This window comes from Castor canadensis, chromosome 9 (assembly GCF_047511655.1).
Source record: "Castor canadensis chromosome 9, mCasCan1.hap1v2, whole genome shotgun sequence".
NCBI classification, from domain to species: Eukaryota; Metazoa; Chordata; class Mammalia; order Rodentia; family Castoridae; genus Castor; species Castor canadensis.
Genome location: NC_133394.1, coordinates 32,825,053 through 32,849,535, shown reverse-complemented (window position 1 = coordinate 32,849,535; position 24,483 = coordinate 32,825,053). Strand labels below are relative to the sequence as shown.

At 34.0% G+C, this 24,483-nt stretch overlaps 1 protein-coding gene across 6 annotated transcripts; it reads left to right on the top strand.

Moving 5' to 3' along the window:
* The first annotated feature begins 8,113 nt into the window (after positions 1-8,113).
* On the top strand, positions 8,114-21,363 carry Trmt10a (tRNA methyltransferase 10A). Of its 6 annotated transcripts, none has more exons than XM_074041424.1 (8): positions 8,114-8,250; positions 12,307-12,503; positions 13,678-13,840; positions 14,447-14,518; positions 15,626-15,700; positions 17,239-17,388; positions 19,148-19,253; positions 20,438-21,363. In XM_074041424.1, exons 2-8 carry the CDS (start codon positions 12,319-12,321, stop codon positions 20,704-20,706), a joined length of 1,020 nt encoding a protein of 339 aa, XP_073897525.1. In that variant the 5' UTR covers positions 8,114-8,250; positions 12,307-12,318; the 3' UTR covers positions 20,707-21,363. The 6 variants fall into 6 exon arrangements, with proteins under 6 accessions (XP_073897525.1, XP_020036597.2, XP_073897526.1 ...); XM_020181008.2 differs by having other exon boundaries at positions 8,238-8,377; XM_074041425.1 differs by lacking the exon at positions 8,114-8,250 and adding an exon at positions 8,550-8,590.
* Positions 21,364-24,483: the final 3,120 nt, after the last annotated feature.

Sequence of the window (24,483 nt, the reverse complement as noted above, 5' to 3'; positions counted from 1 at the left end):
CTATAAGTATCATAGGTTGTTAAGAGTTAACTTATTTTCCTAGATTAGAAGATAAATGAACTTTACCCCACTAAAGGTTGAAAGGAAATATATCACTCTACTAGATGTAGAAATAGAAAGACAGGATGTGTGATAGTTATATGAGAAGAAAAAGTCTATTTATATCATCAGAACACTTTGCTCTGTTTAGAAAAAAAAAAGAAATAATTAAAAAAAATTTTTTTAGAATATTTCAAATTATTCCTAAAAGTGCATAATAGTTTAAAATCTAAGGATATTTTCAATTCAATAAAGGGCTTAGCATTTTGAAAGAATCCTGAAAATCATTTTGTTAGGTTAAGAATATTCTTTTTTTGTGGTACTGAGGTTTGAACTCAGGGCCTCACACTTTCTAGGTAGGCAATCTACCACTTGAGCTTTTCCACCAGCCTGTTTTGTGATGGTTTTTTTTTTTTTTTTTTAGATAGGAACTCACAAACTATTTCCCCAGGCTGACTTCAGACTGTGGTTCTCCCACTTTCTGCCTGCCAAGTAGCTAGGGTTACAGGTGTGAGCCACTGGCACCTGGATAGGTTAAGAATACTCTGGAGAGGGTAAATGAAGAGGGTACTTTGAGTTCAACTCCACGAGACATTAGTATTAAGATTTAAAGAGTCAGTCACCACTTTCTTTGTTCTTCATTCCTTCTTGCATCTCAGATTCCAGCTGGGGTCACTTTTTTTCTGGTTGAAGTATGTTTTTTAAAAGATACCTTATAGAGGGGTCCTTTGGTTGTACATTCTGTTTCATTTTTTTCTGGAAATTTCTGTGCTTCATCTTATTTTTAAAAGGCGTATTTACAAAGTATAGAATACTATACTGACATTTACTGATGGTTGTCTGTTATAAGTTGGCAATTATTTTCTCTCTACACATTGGAGACCTCATTATGTCATCTAAATTCTGTTGACAAAATTAGCAGTTGTCTGCTTCTCTTATTTCTTTATGCCCTTTTACTATCTTGCTCTGTTTGGAATTCTGCACTTTCATTGTGATGTGTCTACATGTGAGTTTCTTTTTAATTATCCTGTTAGAAGTTTATAGATAGTGAATTGGAGCCTGTGGTAGGCAGGAAAATAGCTCCCCAAAGAGGCCCATGTCTTAAGCCCCAGAACCTATGAATACCCATGTTAAGATTGAAGACTTCAAAATGGAAATAGTACCCTGTATTATCCAAGTGAATCCAATATTGTCAAAAGTACTTAAACCTAGGAGCCAATGGCTCACACCTGTAATCCCAGCAATTTGGGATGCTGAGTTCAAGAGGATCACAGTTAGAGGCCAGATGGGGAAAAAAGTTAATGAGCCCTCATCCTCAACCAATAACTGGGTACAGTGGCACACACCTGTCATCCCAAGCTATAAGAGAGGCTGAGATTAGGAAGATCACAGTTGGAGGACAGCCTGCATAAAAGCAGTTTGTAAGACCCCATCTCAAAGGAAAAAAGCTGGGTGTGGTGGTGTGCAATGTCTCTCTCAAACCCAGAAGCGGTGGGAAACATATAGCAGGAGGATTGTGCTCCAGGCTGGCAGGCAAAAATGAGACCTTATCTCCAAAATAACCAGAGCAAAAAGGGCCGGAGGCATGGCTCAAGTGATAGAGATGGATAGCAAGACGGAAGTCCAAAATTCAATCTATACATATTATTTTAAATAGATTTTATTGTTTCTAAAATTTTTAGATTTAGAGAAAAATTGCTAAGATAGTACAAAGAGTTCCCAAATGGTCTATACCCCAAAACCCCTATTTCTAATATCTTACATTAGGGTGGTATATTTGTTAATATTAATTTATTTTTATTAATTAAAAGCCATATTTTATTTAGTTACCTTCAGCTTTTTTGTTTTGCTTTGTTTTTGATTTTGAGACAGAATCTAGCTATGTAACCCAAACTGGCATCCACTTCTGATCCTCTCCCTTCTGCCTTCCAGGTTTTGGGATTACAGGTATACTCTACCAGGCCCTGCTCCCTTTGTTTTTATCTAATCTTTTTTTTTTTTTCTATTTCAAAATCCCATCTAGGATGGCAACATTACATTTATTTGCCATGTCTCCTGAGGCTTCTTTTAGCTGTGACAGCTGTGAGGAATCCTGATCAGTATTTTCTATTGGAAATTTTGAGATATTTTCTTTGAGATTTCACTGGGGTTATAAGGTTGGGGGTGGAAGACCACAGAGGCAGAGTGTCATTTTCATCACATTCTATCCTGTGTATGGTTCCTATTATTAACATGGTTTTATATCACTGTTGTGCTGACCCCATTCACCTGACTGAGCGATGTTGTCAGGTTTCTCCCGGGAAATTATTCTTTTCTTGCCCTCTTTTTCTATACTCAATCCTTTGGAAGGAAGTGCAATGTACAGCCCACACTTAAGGAATTGGAAGTTTTTCATGTTCTCCTTGAGAGTGGAGTAGTTACACAAATTATTTTGAATTCTGTGGGAGAAAGCACTTGCCTAGCAAGCATGAGGCCCTGAGTTCAAACCCCAGTACCACACAGAAAAAAAAAAAAAAAGAGAGAGAGAATTCTGTGGGAGACATTTGTCTTTTCTTTCTTGTTCATTTATTTAAGCATTTATATTAATATGAACTCATGGATATTTATTTTGTACTTTGGACTACAACCTGATACTACTTCTTTCAATTTCTTACTATGATTGTTTCACTTTTCTTTTTTTATTCATTGAGAGTTCTTTTAGTTTTGCTCCTTTGACATATCCCATGTCAACATGGTTTGGGTTTGGGCTTAGATTTTGTTTTCTCAGTATTCCTATGATACCAGTCCATCTTGGTTTTGCTTTTTGTCTTTTCTTTTTTGGTGCAGGGTCTCATGCATGCTAGGTAAGTGTTCCTTTATTGAAGAATGATGTTAGAAATAAAGATATGGTTCTAGGGTGCTCCAGGTGTGTCTCTGTGCTTTCTAGAAAGTCAAGTTTCTAATTCATGAACACATAATATCTCTTAATTTACTTAGATTTTGCTTGATTTCTTTCACAAAAGTTTCAGCTTTTCACATATGGACCCTGTACAAATTTTGTTAGATTTATGCCTATTTTATTTTTTGATTATGATGATATATAATATATATGATATTATATATATTTATATTTATACATAATACATACACACACACACAGAAGTATGCACTTTTTTGGGGGGACTGAGGGTTGAGCTCAGAGCCTCACACTTGCTCTGCAGACGTTCTACCTCTTGAGCCACTCTGCCAGTTCGATACTGTCTTTTTAACATCAAGATCTAATTGTGCATTGATGGTATGTAGAGAACCGATTGACAATTCAATGTTAACTTTGAATCTTGTAAGTTTTCTATTATCGCTTCTAAGTTTAATGTGGGCTGAGGGAATTTGTTTTTTTACATAAGCCATCATGTCATCTGCAAACAATTTTATTTGTTCTTTCCTTTTCTTATCTTATTGCACTGGCTATGACTTCCAGTATAATTTTGAATATACATGTGCACTTTTTACACTTACTATTCTTTTCTAAGTTCTTACTCTTTAAAATTTTTCTTTTCTTCATTTTATTTGGTGTTTTATGTTGCTCATATTTTCTATCATTTAAAATGTCTCCAAATTTCTTTTGAAATATTGGGTTATAGTTTTCATCTGATTTTTTTCTGCTTCATTGTCCTTTTTTACTACAGGAACTTGATTTAAATAAAATTAACCATAACCCTTTTCTGTGATGTGTATTTCATTTCCTTATATTAGTTGTACAAAATGAAAGGTTTCATGTGACTGTCCATCCATGCACATGAAGTACTTTGATCATATTCTGTGCTGTAGTTTTAACAAGTTATTCTGTGGGTAGAATAACTTTTCTAGCCTCATGATTCTTGAGTTTCATTTTCTGGTAATTTCATAAAGTGACATGTATATATCTCTGTCTTTTCTGGTCTCTAGCTTCTGTTTCATCTTCTACTTATCTAAACCTGAGTTTTCCTCTGCCTCTGTAGCCCAGTCCTGTTCAGTTAAGACTTTAGTTCTAGTGGTTTCTCTATAGTGCTGGGCTTTGTCCCAGAACAGATCTCTACTTGGTTGGTTTTGGAGTTCCTAGACCTCGCACTATTCTGGCAATGTTAGAACTTCCTGCTGTTCCTTTGTAGTCACTCTCAATTTAAGAATCTGCTGAATCCCTTGCCAGTTTTGCTGCTGATCTCATACTGGTCTCCCTTGCATTTTAGGAAACAGTAGTTTTGGGGCCCTCCCGTTCTCAGGATTTTCAGAAGCTCTGCTGTATTCTCACCAATTCCTTCTACACAGGTGCTGGCATTAAATTGGTTTGTTCCCACCTGCTCACATGTTGAAGTTTGTAAGGATTCCTTCTTGCTTAGTTGACTATGATCTGAGATTGTTGGTGTTGTTATTCATGTTTGGTTATTCAGACACTCTACCTGTTTTTTACGTAGATACAGACTGCACTGCCTCCCTAGTCGTCTTAGAACCTTCAATATTTATGTATTACTGGAAGGATAATATACTTTAAACTTTACTATATTCTTTAATCAACCAAGATAGCAAGTCAAAATGAATATAGATAATAGGGTGATTATTCCTTTTTAGATAGCTTTAAGTTACATTTTAAAACTGTTTTCCTTTAGGCTTTCTTGAGCTAAAATAAAATTATTGGTGTTACTCTGTCTCCCCAGATCCCAACTCCCAACTTGCTAAAGCGTACTTTCAGACTTAAAATCAGATCTAGACTTTATGATAATGGAATTTATAATGACTATCCAATGTGGTCAAGGATATGGGGGAGCTCATAATTGTATTATCATGTCTTTTGTCTTACAATTTTGGGTCTGTCTGTAGCCCCCTTCTTGCTCTTAAATCTGAAGTCCAGTTTAACAACCTGGCTGCTAAGTGCCTGAAAATGGTCCTCAGATACGTTTATTTAGGCTGATCAGTATTTGTGATTAACTCAAAAGATACTTTTTTCTATTTTTTTATATAAATTCTTATTGAGTATAGTTAAGGTATATAACATGATGTTATTGGGAAAAATATACACAAGTAAAAAGGTTGCAACAGTGAAGAAAATTAGCACATCCATCTCAGTTACCCATTTTTGTCTTTGCTTTTGTGGCAATAGCAGCAAACATCTAATCATTTTGTATGAAAATCATACACAGAACAATTTTATGACCTACAATCCTTGGGTTATACATTAGCTGTCTGGACTTGTCATCCTGCATACCTGTTACTTTGTGTCCTATGACCTACATCTCTTTATTCCTTCCTCCCTTACTTCCTGGTAACCACTATTTTATTCTCTATTTCTGTATACTTCAATTTTTAAAAATGATTCCACAAATAAGTGACATCATGCAATATTTTTCTTTCTGTGTCTGACTTATTTCACAACATAATGTCCTCCAAGTTCATCTATGTTGTAGCAAATGGCAAGCTCTCATTATTTTTAAGGCTGATTAATATTCCACTGTATATATTTAGCAGTTTCTTTATCCATTCATCTATTAGCAGACATGATTTTCCATAGCTTGGTTTTTGTGAGTAATGCTAACATGAGCATGGGATTACAGATACCTATACAAGGTAATGATTTAATTTCTTCTGGATGTATGTCCAGAAGACAGATTGCTAGGTTATAGGATAGTTCTATTTTCTTAAGTTATGACAAATGCATGTGTTTATGTAATCCACAACCCTCACAATATATAGGATATATTCATTACCTCAGAAAGTTCACTGCTCCCCATACCCAGGCAATTCCCATCCCAAACCCAGGAGTCTATCAGTGTTCTGGTTTATACCACCTTAGTTTTCTTTCTTTTTGTTATTCGTATATATATTAGTTGCTCTATTTCTTAATTTCTTTAGAAACCTTCAAACCATTTTATAGTGGCTACTCAGTATTTTTAAAAAGCATTTTTTTAAAAATAGTTGCCAATATTTACAAACCAGATTTCACATACAAATTCAGACTTCTGACAGCTCTTAAAAACTTGAGGGTTGATGTCATTAAGCCCATGCTTCTACTTGGAACTACTTGTGCCCTGATTAAAGAGGAAAATGCTTTCTCAGGCTTATAACACTTTCCTCTCAGACAGCTTCTCTTATTTGTTACCTTTCAGTTCCCATGGACATTCTTAAGCTTGTAACCACTGGAAACCTCTTATATTGGCCTAAAGTACAAAAATGTGCTATTGATTTTTAAATGTTTCTTGCTGGATGCCTGTAGATTCTCCAGATTCCACACATTCAAAACCAAACTTACTATTTCTTTCCCTAAAACTGAACTTTCTGTGTTTCTCAAATGACCCAGTTAATGGAATCACAGTTTTACAGTTGTCTAAATTAGAAAAATCCTTAGGGTTTTTCTAATCCTATCCACAACTTTTCAATCATGTGCAAAACCATGACAAACTTAGTTCCTTTCCTTTCCTGACATTTGGAAAACTATTTACTTTCCAAAATGTAAAATTACTAAATCTCTGAAACTATCCCCTCTGCCCCAAGAAATATTTAAGTGCTCATTTCTACCTATTGGCATCTCAAGTACATTGTTCTACTGGTATTTATTTCCTTCTGGATGTTCTACTAGACTAGGAAATCCTAAAGGACAGAGATAATGATTTAGTCATCTTTGTATCACCAGAACTAAGTAAAAAACATGAACTCTCAAGTGTGTCAAATGTAAGTTGTATAAGTCAATAATTGTTTCACATCACATGACTTCATCTTAAACTTTCTATATGTGTCAATCTTTGGTTAAATTAAACTATTTGCTCATACTTTTTTTTTGGAGCTTGCTTTGAATTGCTTCTATAATCTTTAAATTCTGATCATGTGATTACAAAGTTAAATAGCTAAGTCAAAATAAAATTTATTGGCTCCATTTTTGAGGATTTTTAGCAATTTACAAATTGTTTTACTCTAAGAATGCCAGGTAGTATCTCTAAAAATGCAAAATTATTTATAAAACAGATCCCATAGGAGCAACTGAACAGCTGTTGGAAGGATCTGGCACATCACTATGCCAGCCCGAATTTAATGACCTACATGTGCAGAGCTACAGATCCAATTACTAATCCTCTCTCAGCCACTCTTTGCCCTGATATGGAGGCAGCTGAAAAAAGAAATGGATCTAGACTTCATTGCCAAAGTCACTTAACAGAGATCACTTAGATTTGAGATGAGGAAGAAACAGTGAGGGACCCACAACAGTTGGTTTTACAAATAAATATTTTGGTTTTTTAAACAAAATTTGAGAACTTAGTGAGTGGCTTGAGTTCTGACTAAATTCTGAAACATTTCAATTCTTTCAAAGAATCTCAAATTATGAATTTAATTTGCTATTCGTTGAAGCTTTTACACGTCTTCAACCATCAAGAAAAGCTAACTTAAGAATTCTTTCCATACTAAGACGGTAGACTGCCATTCAAAGACTCAAACGTAATTTTTAATATTCAAATTCTACAGTAATCACCTTTTAGAAGTAGGGCCAAATTAAAAAAAAATTTAAGACAATATACATGATAGTGCTTTATTTCACCCTCAGCTGACTTGGTTCATACACGGAACAAAGATTAATAAGGTCAAAATATTACAATGAAATGTCACCTGATGTTTTGCAAAATAGGACAGGAAGAATTCCTCGAAGAATGAAGTGCAAAGCGTACGTTTTACTTAAAGCCATCACTTAGAAATTCCCACTTTACATGCATTTTCATTGTGAATTTCACAACGTTGAACCTCCCACTTGAGCTATGTAAAATCATGCGATACTGGTATTTTCCTCGTATTAATTAGAAGACTAGGGAAGACTTTCCTCTCGTCTAATCACTGAATAAGAGCTTTTCGTCGGTTTCGCATTGCAATGTTTTTGGAGTCATGCTGTCTTAATCCTCCGGCCCCATCCGAATAAACGAATGAATAAATGTCCCCCGGTACACATTTATCTCTACAAGGGAAAAACAAAAAACGAAAACCAAAAACCCCCAAAGTTAACTACCACTCACTCCCCAAACCCCGCCCGGAATAAACCCCTCCTCTTTCCCCCACAGTCGGCTCGGAGTTGGCGCAGTTTGATGTCGCAGGCGTAAGCGTTGTAGGCGCCACGCTGCTTCTGCCTCTGGGAGTTGAAGTTTCCGGAGGACTCACGAGCGGCAGTGAAACCACTCCAGAAAGGCTTTCTGAGCACACATTCCCTATCAACTACTCGTCTCGGTAAATACGGCACTGAGGATGGCGCTTGCTTGTTGTTTGCTTTCCTTCCCGGTGAAAAGCTGAGCGTTGCCATGCTGCCCCTCCACTGGGCAAGAAGGGCTTCCGGAGGAGAGGGAAGCCGACCCGTGTAAGTGGCGGCAGCCATCCGGTTTCCATAGGAAGTGACGTCATTGGGCGCGCTCCTGCGGCCCCCCTCACATTTCCGATTCGCCGGCTGCAGCTTAATCCCGCCTCTGGATTGCGTGCGCTGCGGGTCGGGGGTTGGGGGAGATGGCGTAGAAGGGAAGAGGGTGGGCGTGGCGGGGCCTGCTGCCGCGTTACTTGTGGGAGTCACTTCATAGTACGTAAAGAGGGCTAGTTCTACAAAGAATGACTGGAGGGGACGCCTGAGCTTTGAAGGGTCAGAAAACGAGTTATGGCAAGGCACTTTTGTGGCTAAAATCATGGGCAAGGTGCTTTACCTGCCTTCCCTCATTTCTCCTACGAGCTGAACTCGAGGGGAAGTTGGTGCAGATGCTGCTAAGTAAGCCTCGTGGTGGTGAGCTAAGGACGCTTTTCACGAGATCGAGGTGTTGCTTGATTTCATTGAAATACTTTGAGTGTTTAAAATCTGGGGATTTCCCCAGGGATGCAAAGAGGATGGTGACAGATTACTTTCTCACTTAAAAAAAAAACCTATCTCCTCTCCCCAAGAGACATGGCTTTTGCTACAGCAGATTTGTCCAACACGTTTTAAAAGTGGCCTTTGCCATCGTGATCAGGTCATTAATTGCATTCTGCGGTTCATCCAACATTTGTTTGGCTCTTTCTCGAGAGAAACTGTGTCATAAGTTATGAGGACTGATTTGCTCATTTGATAACACTTGCAAGTTTATTTATTTACATGTTTTACTTTTTGCCCTTCACTAATTTATGATGGGTGTCCTTCCCACACCAAACGTCCTTTATCCAGTTCCTAGTTTTTTAAGCACACCTGATAACTGACATCTGTGAGTGAACCACCCACTAAACAATTTTAATGCTAAATTGAAATGGCACAGAACTATTTTTATAAATACTGTAAAATACGGTTCTTAAATATTTTTTTGAACTTGGTTTAAACAAGTGAAAATGTACTGTGAGCATCACTGCATGTCAGGGAGGAACCCAAAACTCTGCCGTAGAGATTTTACAAGTTGTAAGTCAAGTTACAAATAAGTATCCTTAGTAAAGTGCCATATTTCACATAGCAGGTAATCTGAAGAGGCTAATATTTAATGAAGTGTTTATAGTATAGACAGAATTGGAAGATACCTGTAAAGTATATGGGACACATTAATTTCATATCAAGGTAGTAGTTTTTCTGCATTTCACTTACTCATGTCTCAGTGTGGCTTGTTTATTTAAAGCCTAGAAAATTCACTTACTACACTGCATTTTCTTAAATGAATGATGATGTTGACTAGTTCATGACCCTTCCTTGTAGTTGATAGGCTTAAAAAAGTCACTGTGCTGTGATAGGTCAGGTTAAATTTAACTTGATATATTTTAGATTTGAAAGACAAATGCTCCCCCTGGTGTACATGAGTTGTAAAACATTGTTTTATATTGATTTTTAAATTCTCCTATTGTAGATCTAATCAACACTTTCAGCTTTTGAACAAAACAGGAAAAATAGCCAAAAATGTTGCCATTGATAAGCAGAAATATTATTTTTATTTATAAAAATATTTACTTATTTTTATTATTTCATAAAGAATATATTTTTTTTGGAAGTTTTAATTGTGCATGTTTAGTGGGCATTGTTTTCTTCACCTTTGCTGAACTTTATTTAATGTACTGTGTATGAAAAGGAAGTAAAAGTGATCCTGGAATCCTGATCAAATAAAAGGGATCATTATATACATATATATTTAAAAAATTTTTTCTCCCTTACAATCTTTTGGCTTGCTGAGTTTCGGTTTCCTACAGTTTCTAAAATTAAATGCTAACTGTATTGTCTAGATTTTTAGAAAAATTATTCAGTGGCACAGAAATAGAAGTGAGATCATTTTTTTCTTCGATTTCAGTGACATAGATCTGTGAACCCTCTGTCATCAGGGTTGAAACAACACAACTTTTACACTGTTTGGAACTCATTTTCTAAATAATGTTTTGAATTACTTGGAGGTAGTAGTGTTAAGATACGAGTTTGAATCCTAACTCCACCACTTCATCTATTTTTTCAGCCAAGTATTTTGAGTAGATACTTTGTGCTAGATTTCTTCAAGTTGCCTTATATCTTAGGAATTATTGAGTAGTTTTGTAATTCTGGGCAAGTTACATAGTTTCACTGTGCTTTCTTCCTTTTTAAAGTATACATAATACACTCAGCCTCAGAGTTGTTTGAAGGATTGAATTAGATAATAAATCCTTTAGGCATAATAAGAATTAATAAATGTTTATTAGTATTTTCATTATTTAAAAAAATCTCTCATTCCACTAATATATAATAAGCACCAAGAATCAGCCATTGTATTAGTATTACATATTACTTGTACTTTGTACTTACATTGTATTTTTAAAGAAACCAAAAACCATATAATGAAACTACTGCTTAAATTATGTTCTGTAAAGCTTTTGTCTTTTCATTATCTAAATTGTGGGACTTTTTTTTCTTTTAAAAAGATTATAGTGTTTCTTACTGACTTATTAGCTGCCTTTTAAAGATGATGAATCAGAATTTTCCTTAAGGCCAGTAGAGCATCATATTTAGTCTTTGGTAGTGATAAATAACAAATACATGTTTCAATTTTGTTTTTAATTATTAATGTATTTACTAGAGAGAAAAGGTAGTGCATGCTTGTAATCCTAAGATTTGGGAGGCTGAGGAAGGAGGATTACAAATTCAAGGTCAGTCTGCAATGCAACGTGTGACCCTGTCTCCAAAAGAGATGTAGAGAAAGGAAATATTATTTCTAGTCTTTCCCTAATCTGAAGGAAAGTTCAGTTCTAGTTATCAGGGTTAAAGATGTGTGTTGTTAAATATGAATGAAGATATATTTGAGATGACGCTAAGCATTCCATAAAGCCACACTGATTACAGAATCAACTTTTGTTTTTTTAGCTATGACTAAAGTGAAATATTTACAATGAAATATATTGAACCAATTTGTACTGTTCAAAGGTAGAAAATGTTGATAACCATAAGTAAGAATTGAACGTGTGTTTGTGTGTATGCCTTTTTTTACTTAACTAATTGGATGTAATAGATACATTGGGTTTTTCTGTTTGTTTGGTTTGGTTTTCTTATTTAAAATATTAAAGGTGGTGTGTAATGCCTCATGCCTGTAATGCCATTTACATAGGAGGCATAGGTAGGATTATAGTATGAGCCCAGCCTGGGCAATGAACATGAGACCATATCTGAAAAAACAACCAAAGCCAAAAGAGCTATGGTGTGGTCCAAGTAGAAAACTGCTTCCCTAGCAAATGCTAGGCCCTGAGTTCAAATCCCAGTACAATCAAAAATAAAAATCATAAAATAAAATAAGACTTCTCTTATCACTAAATAATTTTGGAAATATTGTTTTTGTTAGTATTTCTGGCCCAAGGTATAGATGAACCATGATTTATTTATTCTCATCATATTAATATTCAGGTAGTTTAGAACTTTAAAAATAATGCCATACTGTCTATATTCTGGTGGCACTTTTTGTGTAAATTTCTAATTGATTTAAGAGACTTTGTTTCTAAAAGAAAATAAATTACTGGATCAAAGGTTCTCAATGTTTTAAACTCTTGAAACATAAAACTGTTGTTTTTGAAAGCATTGTATGATGACCACATATAATAAATTAAAACACCCCATTTTTTTAGACTTGCCAGCATTAAGAATGAATAATTCTTAATTGGTATTAAATAATGTTTAAATGATCTTTATCAATAAATGACATTTATTTATCTAATTTTGTTTGTTCTGTTTATTACTGATATTGTTTAATACTAAGCACATCTATTGGTCCACTTAGAGTATTTTACTTTTTTTTATGTTTGTAAATAATCTGTTCATGTCAAAGTTGCTTTTCAATATTTCAGAGACACCACATAATGTCATCTGAAATGTTGCCAGCCTTTATTGAGACTTCTAATGTAGAAAGAAAGCACGACTTAAGTGAAGATCAAGAGGAGAAACAAAAGACAAGATTAGATGAAGGGATTGAATCAATATCTAAACGACAAATGAAGAAGCTAATAAAACAGAAACAATGGGAAGAACAACGAGAACTCCGCAAGTATGTGTTTCAAAATGTATCTGCTGTATCCCTGTTCAGAAATTTGGGATGTTGAGCCTCTCATAGCCCCTTGACATATTAAAAGTATTTATGATAATAAAAAGGAGGTTCTACATATTGTTAGCTAGCACTGGCAGTTGACTATAAAAGCTGTTACGTGTTTTAGAGGCCTGCTATGACTCAGGCCTGTAATCCCAGGTTGGAAGGTAGAGATAGGAGGATCTTAGTTCTAGGCCACCCTGGGCAAAAAGTCATGAGATGGTCTTATGAACAAGCTAGGTATGATGGCACATACCTGTGGTTCTAGCAACTTAGGAGGCAGAGTAAGATTGTTGTCTTAGGCGGTCTGTGCAAAGGTACAAGACCCTCTCTGAAAACAAACTAAAGTGAAAAGGGTTGGGACAATGGCTCCAGTGGTAGAGCACTTGCCTCACAAGCACAGGGCCCTGAGTTCAAAGTATAATAACACCAGAATAAAAAATGAAACCAAACAGAAAGACTGTATGTGGTTTGAATTATTATTATTATTTTGCACTTAACTCTCTCACCCAGAAACTATTGTGAATAGCAGCATCATTTCTGAAACAACTTAGATAAAGGTTGTAGTTAATATCCATGTCCTTGATAAGGGATAAAAATAATCAACTGAGAAAGATTTTGACCCAACATGGATTTTACTAGAAGAGGAGGCTTTTAGGAGAACAGTAAGGCTGCAGCTATTACTGTATAATGCTAAAATTTACAAGAGAAAATAAAATATAGTTAGTACAGATTAGATGAAAAGTGAGGGTTTTTTTGAGCAATTTATTTTTTTGTATACCTTATTAATGTTGCTTGAAAATTATGTAGAAGGATGAACGATAAAAGTAGAATTCATCATAACTCAAATTTTATAAGGCCTTTATAAGGATGTATGATGCCAATATTGAGTAGAATAGCTAGTATTTAAATAAAAATCTTTAGATTGTTTTTACAAACTAATTTCCTTCCTGTGTAAAGCTACTAAACAGACTAAAATGAAAAATACTTGACTATTTTCGACCCACAGAAGTGGCAAATTTCGAATGGGTCAACCTGATGATTGAAAAAGTAATTTTTTGTCTATCTAGTACCGTCTTGTGAATATCTAAATATACTAACACCACCAAAAAATTATTACAATTACTAATTTCAGACAAAAGCGGAAAGAAAAACGCAAGAGAAAGAAATTAGAGCGACAGTGTCAACTGGAATTGCATTCATATGGAAATGACAGAAAACGTGTTCGAAGACATGTTGTACTTAGCACACTCCGCCTTATCATTGATTGTAGTTTTGATGATTTGATGGTATTAAAGGTATCGTGAATCATTGTCAGAAAAATGCTGTAGGTGAACTAGGCTGAATCTTTCTTGTTTTAATATATAATCTTGCTGGTATAAATTTATGTATGAAAGTATATCTTAAGTCAAATTTTTCAAATCTCCTCCTCCTGGTTAAATTAGTTAATAAATTGCTTTGTCATATATGCATATTTATATGTATGTGCTCATATATGTATAGACAGAGACACTCCATAATTTGATGATAAAACTTGATAACTGCATATTAATCCTAAAGATCTGTGGGATTCTGCCAATACTAGTCATAAAGAAGGGAAATAGTAATAATATGGCCCTAAGAAAAGAGTTTTTGTGGTCTCTTAAGAAAAGTAGATGTTTTTCATGAACTAGCATTTTAAATGGATACAACCTATGAAATCATGGGTTACTTACAGAGTATTAACTTGTAGTAATTCTGTTAGTATGTAATAAAATCAGGTGAAAAGTACCAGAATGAACTTGTATTTAAGAAGAAAATTGTCTATCTAGCCATCCCTTCTGCTTATTCTATTCCTTTAACACTGTGGAATGGCCATAGGTGATTTTCATAACTCTCTTTTAAAAATTGCACTCTTTATATAGGACATTAAGAAACTTCATAAGCAGATCCAGCGATGTTATGCAGAAAACCGACGAGCACTGCATCCTGTGCAGGTATGTCTGAAGGATTTAAAACAGATAGCAGTTTCCTTTTATATCTTCCATGACAAGAGACATAGGTAATCCCGATTGTTTTGCACCAGACTTACAGGTAATGTTGTTTAATGGTCATTTGAAAAATGTTTTCTTTTTCTACAAAAATAAAGTGAAATACTTTGAATGTATTTTCTCATGTGTCATTCTTAGACATACTCTTTCCAGTCATCATCAGTCTTGTGTTCATATTGGCCTGTTCACCACTGTGCACTTCAGTGTCTTTACTATAGAATACACACATATTTTCATACCAGTTTCTCAGCTTTCAATTCCTTCCTGTCTTGGGAGACCAGGAAGGAGTGGAGGCTGCCCTTGCTTGATGGGTACAGTGGACCTGTTATGTTTTGTCTACTTAAAGGACTTTATTTTTGAGTAACTGACAGATTTGAAAGTATTTCTTCAGTTAGGGTGAGGAAGTGATTTGTGAGACTAGTTGGGTACAACTAAGAAAAAGATCTTTTTTTTTTTTTGCTTGGATTTTGGTTGATCTAAAAATTAGCACTGCCTCACTGATAATAAGAATCAAGAACTTTCAATATATTTTTGGTTAGATACTGTGTTTTTACCAAGTGATAGTAGGTAGTAGCTTCATATTTTTGTATTTTTTATACTTTATATCACATTTTCATGATAGTCTTTCAGTCCTCATTTTTTTCTGCAATGTGCTCCTTATCACCCCATGATTCAGATTTATAATAAGTATCAGGGTTTAGAGTCAAATAAAACTGTTTGCAGTGGTGGCAAAGAAACCAGGGAGGTTGATGAGAACTTGACATGAATTCAGGGAGTTTACAGAGAGGTGGGCATTAATGGAGAGGCAGATTATAACTACTTGAAAGAGAAATGGTATGAAAATGTAGATGGGATACTGAAGTTAGTGGTTTATGAGACGTGTCATTTCTGCTGCAAGTTTCTTATATGCTCAGTATGTCACAAAATGTTTTTCCTAGGTCATGAGAATATATTTGTGTTCATTGATGCTAAGATGAATGTACTAGGGAAATAAAATACTGGACTTAAATGGTCATTTTCTTTCTTTTTCTATGCCTGCCAATCCCTTATCAGTTTTACTTGACAAGCCATGGAGGCCAACTGAAAAAGAACATGGATGAAAATGACAAAGGATGGGTCAACTGGAAGGTAATTTAAAGATACTAATTCACATAATTCTGAGTATTTTTATGCTTCTAAAGCTCTACATTTGTTTTCACCTAAATTATATAAAATGCTACTCTTCAAACCCTGTGTGTCATTGAACCCAAGTATAAAGTTATAAATGGGAAAAGCTAAAGAGGAGAGTGAGATGTCTGCTCATTTGTACTTGCTCTGCTGCTATTTTATTGCCTACCTTAAAGCTTTTTTGTTTTTTTAAGGAAAAAATGTAAAGGTCTTTATTTAAATTCTCCCTAGCAAACTGTCTGTTATGTTACAATGATAACATGGGCATATTATGTTAATAATATGTTAAAATTAATTTTACCTCTTTTTTTTACTTTTTAATATATGGCTTTAAAAAGAAATCCGCCATTTAAAAAATATCATGGAAAATGATATCTGTGGCTTGTAGTTTTTCTATTGGACTGGCCTCTGTCATTTGTAAAGACACAAATAGATTGGCTTGGGTAACAATCCCTGCAGAACTCCTCTATTCAGAGAAATACTGGGTTATTCCTATACTTTATTTACTTAGCTTTTAGTTTTCACAGTGACAAACTTACTAAAATCTCATCTTAGCTGCATTTATGCCAATAATATGAACATTTACAAGTATGATGTATTTACTACATCCTTTGTGCCTATTTTCCTCAGAAATAATGTAATAAGTTAGAATAGATATACTTTCACTTACTTTATGCCTTGCTAAACTTTTTATTTATACCATCAGTTTTCTAATTACTCAAGTCCCTCTTGAGGCCCTTATTTATAGGGGTCAAATTTATAATACACTATTCTCCAGAAAAGTCACTGTATATTAATTGGTAACATAAAATTTAGGTATCTGCTTCATTCTTGATTTTCTTAAACATTAGGTAAAAGTCATCTGAGCCTGGTGATGCATTTTTTAATGCAGTTAATATGGTTTACAAAATCTGTATTGCCAAATACATGTACCTCTGACCAGATAATTTTTAATAAAGAAACTTCAAATTTGAATCTCTGTAGAAACAGACACAGAATTAATTAAATCAGTATGCAATGTCCTTTTGATGAGTCACAAGAGAAAGTAATTGGAGAAGGCATTTGTTGGCTGGAAAACAGTGTAATCAAATAGGCAATAAAAATGCATTGTTTTGGTGGAACAGAGGTAAAATTGAATAGGTAGACCAGTGCCATAGGCAGGAAAGAGTTACTAAGCTGAGGAGTTTGAATTTTATCCTACAGGAAAAGATAGAGCATTAAAAGTAGTGTTTTTAGAAAATTAGCTGTCAGTGTGTAGAAGTAGATTGGAAGAGGCTCAGGCCAGAGATAGGGGAATAAAATTAGAAGAATATTTAAATATTGAGGTCTGATAATAAGGAATTGAAGTAGTAGGTTATAAATAATGATATTGCAATGATATTCTTTCAGACTTCATCTCAGATGTATTTGGATGGATTTGTTTAGAGAAAAGAAGGTAGTCATTTTCTGGCAACTGTCACAAAATCCTTAATAATGTCTTTCTCCTTTTCTTTTTAAAGGATATCCACATCAAACCAGAGCACTATAGTGAATTCATAAAAAAAGAAGACCTGGTTTATCTTACATCAGATTCACCTAATGTACTGAAAGAATTAGATGAATCAAAGGCCTATGTGATTGGAGGATTAGTAGATCACAATCATCACAAGGTACTTTGAAGTTTTATCTTTGGTTTTGCTCATACTTAAAAATTTTCCCGATAGTAACAAGAACACTCACAATAGCTGATCCTTATTGAGCAGCTACTATGTATTAGTTCCTTTCAAGCTATGCAAAAACTTCACATGTTTGAGCTTACTTATCCCTCACCATAATCCAGTGAGGTCGGGGCAGTTATTGCCTACCTTTCACAGATGAATCTGAGGCACAAAGAAGTTTAGTGTAAAATCAACAGTGATAGATTATTTGAAATAAGCCAAATTGTTCCAGAGTCCACATGCTTAAGCACTGTGCTGTACTGATAGGAGAGTCCACTGCTAATGAATTAGTAAGCTATTGAAATTTATACTAGTTCTTAAATATGTGATTTTCATTAGATGTTTTTATTTTCTGTCCTCTTGCTCTCTTCCCATCCCATACCCTCAGTTAAACAAAAAGTTACAGAACTGCACTTTTTAAATGAAGACAGCATTTTGCATTTTTTGTAGCATGCTAAATTCAATCTGAGTTTCTAAGGAAAAAAGTATGTTTTCTAAGTGTCTGAGGAAATACTGTTAGCACAGTAATATGAAGTAATTCTTTATTATTCAAAGGCAGCATTGTGCATGTAGAACTTTCAGCAGGGTTGCAGATGTTCATATCAGCCTGTTCAGAATGGTAGCTGTGCACTTAAAATGTGCACAGTGTGACTGAGGAACCAAACTATTAAAAATTGTCATCAATTTAAGTGTCAGATATGGCTACCAATTGAACAATGCACCTCTAGGGCATCATAGGGAATTTTGTCAAAATGGTCTTTAGCCTATTTTATTCTTAGAGGAAGAATTCTATTTTGTAATTTATGTGGAACCAAATTTCCTTCTCATGCTGTTTTTCTAAACAAATAATTTTGTTCCAAAATGACCCACTTCAAAGTATAATTGTTTATCTCCTAAATATGTAAACTACAAGTTGAGAAATTTAGCTTTGTCTTTTGGGCATTTTCTTCTGGAATAGACATAGGCTTCAAGAATTTTAATTAAAAATTTTTTTTATTGTACTAGGGGTATGTGACATTTACAAAAGTCATAGTTGAATTCATCTCCTTCATCATTCTCCTTTATCTCCTCTCCCCCATTCCTGAAATAGTTTCAACAGGTCTCATTTTCCTATTTACATACATGAGTACATAATATTTGTACCATGAAGACATGAAATTCCTATTCAATTGTTTTTTTAATTGACAGAAAAGGTAAAAAATAAAATTTGTGGACAATTTAAAATTCTTTTCATAAAGATTTCCATTTAATTTGTCTTTGCTGTTGGTGCCTCTTAGTGTTATGTAATTGACAGTTTTCTTTATGGCTTTTTTTTTTTTCTTTTTATATTTACTACATGAATGGTGGTGCTTCTCTAAGAATTTGGTTTGAGATGTTTAAACTGAGAGAAGTGCATAGGGATTGGTGAAAAGAGTTTATTCAGAAGGCAGGTGAGCCAGATTTTCCTGTGGTTCTGCCCCTGGGAGCTTTGTAACTGAGCTGGGAATCATTTCTTTGGTCTCCTTGTTTATTAATTGAGGAGATTAAAACAAATGCTCTGAACATTCTAATTCTCAAGAGAATGTTTCCAAATTAGCAGTTAAATACACACATCACCTTCTTCAGATAATATTCTCTGAATTTTAATAAAACCTTTAAAAAAATACTTGTGCTATCATAGACTTTAAAATAATTTAATGTCCTAGTCTAAGTTACGGTGTCTTTATTTTAGGGATTCACATATAAGCAAGCATCCGATTATGGAATTGATCATGCCCAGCTCCCCCTTGGAAATTTTGTGAAGATGAATAGTCGAAAAGTTTTGGCAGTTAATCATGGTAAGCTATAAGGGTGTATGCTGAAAATATTCCTGAGTGAACATTGTGAAAAGGAATCATATACTTAAGATTTGTACAAATAGAAAATATTACAACTTAGTGGAGAAACAAAATTATAAAGAGTTTATAATTTGTTTAAATAATAGAAATAATAATGCATATTTCAGAAAATTTTGAAAATGTACAAAAGTATAAAAACAATTAGCTGAAATCTCACTATTCCCAGATACTTGGTTATAAACCAAGTGTTTCCTTCCAGTTCTTTTCCTGTGTATATGTAATATTTATTACATAATTAGAGTCTTACTCTGTTACTTACAGTGTTACTAATCTGGGGTATTTCTCCTTCCCACCATTGTCATATTTTCCCATGACATTGAATAAATAGTGGCTATGTAATATTCCATCATCTAAATATACAATAATTAAAACATTTTCCCATTGTTGAATTTTTTTCTTTCCTTTTTACTGTCATGAATAATACTGTTTTATACTTTCTTGGACCTAATTCTTTACCTGCAGTTTTACTTATTTAAACTTAAGGAGAGAAGTTGTATATTTAGTCAATATACAACTACTTACTGAAACCCAAATAATTTATATATAGTAGGTTTTAGGGAGTTATAGAAATGAAATTATTGATTCATGGAACAAAATTCTGAAACCTTTGGCATATAGTAAAAATTACTTGTCTATAAAGTAACTCAAATTAGCCCCTCAGTAGTGACTTAGACATACTAAGTTGCCAATGTAAAAGACCAAAAAACAAACAAAAAACCAGCAAGAAGCTCCTCAGAGTGAATGGCTCTTTGCAGGACAGGTAGAAAAAACTTAGGTGAATGCTAATCAGTTGTATTTTAGTACACAGAGGATAAAGAAATGAAAGGGATAAAAAGGATAGGAAGGAAACTGAAAAGGTCTTCTGCCTTGATTATAACTAACAAGGGATACTGTTAAGTTTCTAAGCTTGAGAAGTGAATGAGGAAAAGCTAGAGAGGAGGTAACAAACAGGCTGGAAGGCTTTGGGGCAAATTGTCCCTGATAGCCAAAAGAAGAAAGAGGTAAGAACAAAACAGTTATTAGGACAAACTAGTACTCTTAACACAATGTAATAAGATACAGGAGAGGATGTAACATTGTGATGAACATGACTAAGAAATGAATGCAATTTGTTGTTATTGCAGTATTTGAAATTATTCTGGAATACCTGGAAACAAGAAACTGGCAAGAAGCATTTTTTACTATTTTACCCCAACGGAAAGGAGCTGTTCCTACAGACAAAGCCTGTGAAAGTTCTTCCCATGACAAGCAGTGTAGCAGGACTGAAGGTGGATCTGATAGTGATTCCAGTGAGGGGGAATGTAGCAGAAATGAACCAGACTCACCTCGGAAAGAGGAAAAGCAGGATAAGAAAAATAGCACTGAATCTGCAGTAAACTCTACACCACATTAATGCTAACTGTTTCTCTTTTAGCTTAAGGAGAAATCGGGACAAAGTAAGGTGTGTCATAAAATACTCAAATTGTAAGAAAGTTTTATTCTTATTTCATCTGTGAATTTTCAAACATTTTTAAAACAGCTAAATGATTAAAAAGCCCTTCAAACTCTCTTAGAAAGATTTTTTTTTGTGTGTAAGAAGATTTTTTAAAGACTTTTAAAAATTGTTTTTAAGTCTCAAGAGTTTGAGAATTTTATTTTACTAGTATATTCTCTATCATTTACTAGAATGTGTTCTTCAGGATGTGCCTTCTGACCTTTCAGTTTTATTGTTTTATGTTAATATCAATATCTTTGGATCTATTGCCTATTTATTTGTAGGGAAAGATATTCAAAAATGTCCTCTCAGTCTACTAGAATGTTGAATATGGGAGGTTACTCTCTATTTGAAGCATTCATAGTCAATAGTTAATTCAAGGAAATGCAGTAATTCTAAGAAGAAATGTCAGTTTGCTAGAGTCAACAATTCATTTCTTTTGGACTGTGGAGCCCGTACTTGTGCCTCCTTTGTGATGCCTTTTCATGGATCTGAAGCAATCATGAAAGAGTTGAGAATCTCTTTAATACATTTTCCTAATTCCTATAACAGTAATAAATTATTTCAGTTACAGAATTGAATTTTTGCAGGCTACATTATTTTATGACTGTTACTTTTGAAGGATAATTTTGTCTTTACCTGAATTTAAAGGGAAACAGCTCTTAGAGTTATTCTTTCCTTACATATATTTTTTTTTAAATAAAATTTTTGTTTGCTTTTAAGGCAAATATTGTGTATCTGTCTCCTGTAATAACTAATGTAAATGTGTGTTTCTGTAAATAACATATGCATGTATGACAGTATGCATGTAGTTGTGTTCACATCTGTTTGTCCATGGCATTATTTGTGTTGAACACACTAAGAGCAGTTTGAATTTCACTTCAAAAATCCATATCTAAACAGCTGTTTAGAAAGGAGGATGGATGAAAGGGAGCTGTTTTCTTAACAGTAATTATAGAGAAGTTATGTTTAAGGTAAAGTTGATTGTTCTTTGTCACAGCTAAAATAAGATTTCAGGAGCCTTTGCTGAGTTTTGGCAAAATAACTTTCTGTTCTTTTCTGTTTTTTTAAATATGTGCAAGTTATATTTAAGAAATTGTATAACTTACAGTATATATGTTGTATACTAACTCATACTCACATTTAGTAGAAAGCTCATTGAATTTAGTACTGATGTTTACTGACTCCTTTTGTTGATTTATTGGTAATCTGTTATAGTCATACATTAACAAGGTATATAAATAAAGGAAAGCTTTATTATTCTAAAAGAACAAGGCTTATGTTGTAAGTTGTATTTTTCAAAGATTTAGATTTTTCTAAGTAAATATGGTTTACTAGCATGAAATATGCCTATTACTTAAATTATCTCCTATGGAATTAGGGTGCTGTCTAATTATGAAAGGTGAAGAAAAATCATTACAGGCATCACATAGTTTAATTTTCATTAATTACAAAAGTCCTGTATTGGTTTTGTACATTTATTGTAAGTAGTCACCACAATCCATGTGGGTTAATCTGAAAAAACTTTATTCTCTGACAGTTCAGTCTTAAAAGTCTAGAATTGAGGTGAGGTGTAGGGCTAGACTTCCTTCAAATGCTTGAGGGAGGAATCATTCCCAATCTCATAGCTTTTGGTATTGTCAGAAATTTCTGGTGTTCCTTGTCTTGCAGTTGTGTCACTCCAATGTGCTTTGTTATCACGTGGTCTTCTGTCCTCTCTTCCATGTTTGTGCCCAAATTTCCCTTTTCTTATTAGAAGACCAGCATTGGATCACCATGATCCTTATAGCCTCATCTTGACTATATTCACAAAGCCCCTATTTCCAAATAAAGTCACATTTATGGCTACCAGATGTTAGGACTTGATCGTCTTTTGCAGGGGACATAATTTATTTACTATAAGCCCATATCTACACTATTGGTAGCAAGAAGGTAATGTTTACCAACTCTTTTAAAGTAACTACTTTCTGAAATATTTATAAATTGATTTAAAAAATAACATTTAAGCCTTTTTCTTATTTTAATGTGTCCTTTTCTCTCAACATTTTTTTGTTTATTTAGATGTACTATTAAAACTTTAGTAAACATTAAGTCACTTGTATTGGAATATAATAAAGGTAAGGAATTCAGTTAATACTTATATGAATCAAAAGGTTATATGTCTCCTAAAATAATAGGATCCACCCCTCCATTTAATTTCTTTAACTTATAGTCTTCATGAGCTAAGCTCCTTAAGGAAAGGAACATTCTTTAGTCTGATTCTCCATAGATTACTGTTTAAACATCTGATACTCATAGCATTTGAAAATGCTCAGAATAGACCAAAGAAAAGGATTCCACTGAAGAAATTTCTTTTAGGGGGTGAGTGAACAATGATGAAACCCACCAGTTATTGGTAATTACCAAGTAAAGAGATAAAAGGATGAAAGGGGTCACTGGAATTATGCAAACAAAAGGCAAAAATTGTGCATAGAGAAGTGGAAACATGTACACACAACAGGTGTAAAGTGAGATTAAAAACAGAAGAAAAGAGAATGGTGGGAATTATTTGAATTAATGGCAGTAAAAGCCTACAGTGGGGAAACTTTGATCTTGATCAGCATGGAGATGTTTATGAGACATATGTAATAGGCTTTTAATAAGTGTGATGAGAACCAGTGGCAGAATGAAGAGGTACTACAGTTGATGGAAAGAGTAGGGAATTGGACTAGGCTGAAACCTTGGCACTGCTATCTGTTCATTTTGAGACTGGACAAGTTACTCAACCTTTTAAGTCTCAGTATCCTTTGTAAAATGGGAATATTATCCCATTTATCTTATCTGTTAGAGTTTTAGCAAACAATTGTGTTTGAAAATAAGCACTGACTGACTAATGCACTCTTCTACTGGCTTACTCTTTTGCCTCATTTACCTTGTTTTTCACTCTTCCCCCTTGACATTGTCCACCCTAAAAAAGTAAGTAATATATGGGTGTTTGTTTCAGACTCTGGTTTCTGCAGGAACCTATGCTTTGACAAGATTTTTTAAATGCTAATTTACAGATGAGTATTCACTGAAAACAAATTACATAAATGTTTAGCGAAATGTTTATAAAAGCAATAAAACAATGCTAACTTAAAATGTCATAACCACACAAGACCAAATCTGTATGTCCTGTGAACAAATATAAATGGTCTAAAGTTACTCAGATTGGATTTTTAAAAGTTAATGTATATACTACTAAAAGTAATGTTGAAAATAAAAACAAAATAGAAAAAGACTTATCAGGCTAATAAAAGAAAAGGAAGATAGAAATCACATTGGCTAAGGCTCAGAACTTTACAACAACAAAAAGAAGGCAATTCTTAATAAAGAACTACAGTTATGAATAACTATGCAGTAAGCAGCATAGTACTCAAATCCATTGAGAGAAAACTTTGAGAACTGGAAGAAGTAATAAGAAACACATCAGTAGAAGGAAATTTTAATTCATGGCTTCCTGGCCCATAATGGTTCAGGTTGATAAAAGATAAATATATGGAAAATATAAATGCTATAATTAATAACTTGTAGTTGACATATATCAAGAAAAATTCACCTTATTTTCCATTGCTCCTGGAATGTTTCTAAAACTAGTAGTTATAGTAGACTACAAAGGAAAATAAATTTCCCAAAGTAGAAATTATATAGGCAGTTCCTCTGGTAGCAGTATGTTAA